This window comes from Neopelma chrysocephalum, unplaced genomic scaffold (assembly GCF_003984885.1).
Source record: "Neopelma chrysocephalum unplaced genomic scaffold, ASM398488v2 Primary Assembly neopelma1_185350, whole genome shotgun sequence".
NCBI lineage: Eukaryota > Metazoa > Chordata > Aves > Passeriformes > Pipridae > Neopelma > Neopelma chrysocephalum.
Genome location: NW_020938686.1, coordinates 1 through 5134, shown reverse-complemented (window position 1 = coordinate 5134; position 5134 = coordinate 1). Strand labels below are relative to the sequence as shown.

The following is a 5134-nucleotide window of genomic DNA, read 5'->3' as shown; positions in this document are numbered from 1 at the left end:
GGGATCCGTGCTGGGATCCCTGTGTGAGGAGCGGGAGGAGAGTCACAGCCGGCTCTTCCCTCGTTGGGTTCATTAATTAATTAGTCATCCTGGGGCCAGGGGATTCTGTCTGGTTTGGAGACGGGAGCAGGAGCTTTAGGAAAATCCCATTTCGTGGGAAAACCTCTTGGGAATAAGAAGGAATAAGGGATTGGACCTTCAGAGGGGTGTCTGTGCCCCCACAGGGTGCCGAACCCTCTGGAAGCATTCTGGGTGGACACCCTCTGGGTCTTAGGGATCCAAATCCTTGGATTTGGGCTGGGAGTCGGCATCCCTGGAATCACCGTTCCCGCTCCCCAGCCCGGCTCTCACCAGCTCCCTGTCCCTTCCAGCTCCCGGAACGCCGCGGTGCCGCCACGGTCTCCCCGCTGGAAAAATCCACATAAACGCCTCTGGAACGCTTGGACGGACATCGGGAAGCAAAAATGGTAAGAAACGAGGGGATTCCCTCCTGTGGGATGAGCATCCATGTCCCAGGGCATCCCTGAGTTGTCCCAAACTCATCCCTTGGCAGCGCCCGATGCGGATCTTCGTCAACGACGACCGGCACGTGATGGCCAAGCACTCGGCCGTGTACCCCACGCAGGAGGAGCTGGAGGCCGTGCAGAACATGGTTTCCCACACGGAGCGAGCGCTCAAAGCCGTCTCCGACTGGATCGACGAGCAGGAGAAGGTCAGCGGGGAGCAGCCGGAGTCGGAGTCCATGGAGACGGCGGCCGAGGAGGAGAACAAGGAAGGAGGGTGAGGAGCGGAGGCCGCCCTGAAAATCCAGGGGGAAAGTTGTTTTCCCCTGGATGTGGGATTGAGGGGGATTAACTAACGGCTGTTGGGGGCAGGAAGCTGCTCCGTGCTGGGTCCCTTTCCTGGAGTCCCTTTCCTGGGGTCCTTTTCCCATGGTATCTTTCCTGGGATTCCTCTCCCTGGATTCCTATCCTGGGATTCCTCTCCGGGGTCCCTCTCCCAGGATTCCTCTCTGGGATCCCTCTTCTGGGATTCCTCTCTGGGGTCCCTCTCCTGGGATTCCTCTCCCAGGATCCCTCTCTGGGATCCCTCTTCTGGGATTCCTCTCTGGGGTCCCTCTCCTGGGATTCCTCTCCCTGGATCCCTCTCCGGGGTCCCTCTCCTGGGATTCCTCTCCAGGGTCCCTCTCCCAGGATCCCTCTCTGGGATCCCTCTCTCTGGGATTCCTCAGCCAGGATCCCTCTCTGGGATCCCTCTCCCAGGATTCCTCACCCAGGATCCCCCTCTGGGATCCCTCTCCCAGGATTTCTCACCCAGGATCCCTCTCGGGTAAATCCATCCTGGGTGAATCCCTGTGGATCCGTCCCTTAGGCTGCACATTCCATGGGGTTTGACTGTCTCCCATGTGTTTCCAGGGATCAGAAGGCCACGGAGCAGCTGACGAGGACCCTGCGGGGCGTGATGCGCGTGGGGCTGGTGGCCAAAGGCCTCTTGCTCAAGGGGGACCTGGACCTGGAGCTGGTCCTGCTGTGCAAAGACAAACCCACGGCCAAGCTCCTAGAGAAGGTGGCCGACAACCTGGGGGTGCAGCTGGCGGTGAGTGGGGCTGGAATTCCTTCGGGATCGCTCCGTTCCGGCTCGGAAAAGTCATTTTCGGAGGTTCTTTGGGATTGTTAAACGAACTTCTCCTCGTTAATCGTGGAATGGTTTGGGTTGGAAGGGCCCTTGGAGCTCATCCCATCCCACCAGCACACATTGCACTATCCCAGGTTGCTCCAAGCCCCTTCCAACCTGGCCTTTGACACTTCCAGGGATGAGGCAGCCACAGATTCTCTGGGAAGCCCCAGCCCAGCCCCTCACCACCCTCACGGCGTGGAATTCCTTCCCAATATCCCATCTAACCCCACCCTCTGGCAGTGGGAAGCCATTCCCTGTGTCCTGTCCCTCCAGGCCCTTCTCCAAAGTCCCTTCCCAGCTCTCTTGGAGCCCCTTTAGGAGAGGGCTTTAGGCTCCCCCTGGGAGGGGCTCTAAGGGCTCCCTGGAGCCTTCCCTTCTCCAGTTGAACATCCCCATTTCTCCCAGCCTGCCTCTGGAGCAGAGGTGCTCCAGATCCATGGAATCATGGAATGGTTTGGCTTGGAGGGGAGGACCTTAAAGATCCTGCATGTCCAGGGATCTCCAACCTCCTGCAGCTCCAGGCTGCTCCAAGGTGCTCCAGATCCATGGAATCATGGAATGATTGGGGTTGGAGGGGACCTTAAAGATCCTGCATGTCCAGGGATCTCCAACTCTCTGCCATGGGCAGGGAGACACCTCCTGCAGTTCCAGGCTGCTCCGAGGTGCTCCAGATCCATGGAATCATGGAATGGTTTGGCTTGGAGGGATCCTGCATGTCCAGGGATCTCCAACCCTCTACCATGGGCGGGGAGACACCTTCTGCAGCTCCAGGCTGCTCCGAGGTGCTCCAGGCTGCTCCGAGGTGCTCCAGGCGTTGGGCTTTGACCGGGAAGGGCCGCGGGGAGTCTCCCGGCTCGGGATCTGATCCGTGGCCGTGTCGTTGGCAGGCGATCACCGAGGACAAGTACGAGGTCATCCAGTCTGTGGGCGACGCCGCCATCGTCATCAAGAACACCAAGGAGCCCCCGCTGAGCCTCACCATCCACCTGACGTCGCCCGTGGTGCGGGAGGAGCTGGAGAAGCAGCTGGCCGGAGGTACGGCCGGCCCCGGGCCCGGCACGGCGCGGCGCAGCACCGGGAAAGCGTGCTCTTCAGCTTCAGCTCCCTCGGGGACAAAACATTCCCAGCGAAAAAATTCCTTAGTTCCGCCAACCTCCAGTCGCGGTTGCGGTTTAGCCGGGCCGAGCCCTCCGAAGCTGAGGAGCACCTTTCACGTGGGATTTTGCTCTTTTTATTTTTATATTTATTTATTTTTTTTCCTCCAAGTATCGTTATTATTTTATCCTTTGTTTTTGGTTCCACTTGGGCCTTCAGTTCACTAATTCATCATCTCGTTGTATTACTCGTGGTTTGTCCCCGGCCATGTCAGTGCAGTGACATGAAAATAGAAAGCAGATTTGTTTAAAAAAAAACCCCCCAAAAAAACCCACACCACCCTCTCTCGAAGGCTTCTTGTCCGAGGAGTTGCATGTCCATGAACCGGGATGTTCCGGGATGTTCCCCCCGGTGTGTGTTGCAGCAGAACAGGCGGGTGCTCGGGGCTCTTCCAGCACCTTCAGGTTCAGTTCTCCGGGAAGCGATGCAGAGTTTTGGATAAAGTTAGCTCCTCCAAATTCCCTCTGGGGTCAAAGAATTCCGAACGACCGCCGGTTGTTGGCTGCGATTCCGATGGGCTCCGTAGGGCCGGCGGGTCCCCCCGCTCTGCACTAGCCTTATCTAAAACCCTGATCTCCAGCAGCTTCGGGGCGACTTTCAGGCCCTTCCTCAGTTTTGCTGCAGCACAGACCCGGGCCCTCGTTGTGCTCTTGATTGTTGATCTCTGGTGTTGATCTCTGACCTCGTCTCCGAGCCTTCTAGTTTGTCGATTTTAGGGACGCTGGACCTTTGACCAACAGGACGCTCTCTGTCGCGGGCCGGGGCCGGGGCAGCCATCCTTCCGGGCGGAGGGTTCCCTGGATCCCCTCCCCTTCCCACCCACAGCCGGGGGTCACGCACCTTAAATCCCCCCTGGTGACCCATCCCGGTGACCCATCCCGGCCTCTCCATCTGCCAGGGATCTCTGTCCCCTCCACTGAGCCTCACGCTCCTCCTCCTTCTCCTCCTCTTACCTCCTCCTTCTCCTCTTCCTCCTGCCTCCTCCTCCTCTTCCCAGAGCACATTCCAGCCCATCCATCCCTGGGAATTGAGCTTCCCCCCCACTTCTCCGCGGCGAGGCCGCGCGCTCCGGCAACGCCGCAGCCCCTTCCTTCCCTCCCTCCCGCTCCCGGCATCCCGGCAGGATTCTTTGGGAGCCTCAGCTGCCCGTTAGGATGCTGCCTCCTCCCCCTCGGCCCGACAGAAGCCCCTTGGTCAAACCGTGCCTTGTCTTCTTATTCCATCCACGACTAGAAACGCTCTCAGTCACCGACTCCCCGGACGTTCTGGACAGGCAGAAATGCCTTGCTGCCTTGGCGTCTCTGCGCCACGCCAAGTGGTTCCAGGTTTGCATTTTGTTCTTATATTTATCTTTAAGTAGAAACATTGGTAAAAAAAAAACTCTTTTAAGGGGCTGAGTGTTTTTGTCGGAGCCGGAGTGGCCGCCGGCCGCTCGGAGGTGCCGGACTTGGCGACTGCGGGCGGCGCAGCTGCTAAAGAGGCGCCGCGGTGACACTTTTAGGAGCCTTTTTTTTGTTTGTTTGTTACGGAGCTGCTGCTTTGTGTGAGGTGTGAGGAGTCAGGTCGGCGCGGCCGTGCCCTCGGCGGCTCCGGGCGCGGCTCCGGGCGCAGGCTCCGGGCGCGGGCTCCGGCTTTCCCCCTCGGCAAAGCGGCACCCGGAGGGACTGGCCGGCGCGGGGCGGGCGCGCTCGGTGAAAATCCCCTCTGTGCTTTTCGGTTCCGCTTCCAGGCCAGGGCCAACGGGCTGAAGTCGTGCGTCATCGTCATCCGAGTGCTGCGGGACCTCTGCACCCGCGTCCCCACCTGGGCCCCGCTGCGAGGATGGGTAATTCATTCCCTCCCTTCTCCCGTTCCCGGGGGGGTGGGAAGGGGGGGCTGGCGGCGTTTCTCCTCTTTCCCGAGTTTCCAAGGCACGTCCCCCTTTCCCAAGTTGAGGGTTTCTACGGATGAGCGACGGGTCCGGCCTTAAAGGCACAGATCGGACGTTGGGCGGTGCCAATCGGCCACTATCACAGTGTTAATTGGCTTATCAATTACCCTTCACATTGTTAATTGCCTTAGCAATGACCCACCACATTGTTATTGGCCTTATCAATGACCCATGGCATTTTTGATTGCCTTATCAATGACCCATGGCATTTTTGATTGCCTTATCAATGACTCATCACATTTTTGATTGCCTTATCAATGACCTGTCGCATTTTTAATTGCCTTATCAATGACCCACCACATTGTTAATTGCCTTATCAATGACTCATCACATTTTTAATTGCCTTATCAATGACCCACCACATTGTTACTG

The 5134-nt window shown here is 58.3% G+C and overlaps 1 protein-coding gene across 1 annotated transcript; it reads left to right on the top strand.

The window, feature by feature from the left end:
* Positions 1–360: 360 nt before the first annotated feature.
* Positions 361–4742, top strand: LOC113962837 (interleukin enhancer-binding factor 3-like; the record flags this gene model as incomplete). The annotated part of the gene is made up of 6 exons (XM_027673615.1): positions 361–467; positions 554–780; positions 1416–1596; positions 2565–2712; positions 4066–4157; positions 4562–4742. Coding segments are annotated over exons 1-6 (832 nt in total), but the record flags the coding sequence as incomplete, so codon positions are not given.
* Positions 4743–5134: the final 392 nt, after the last annotated feature.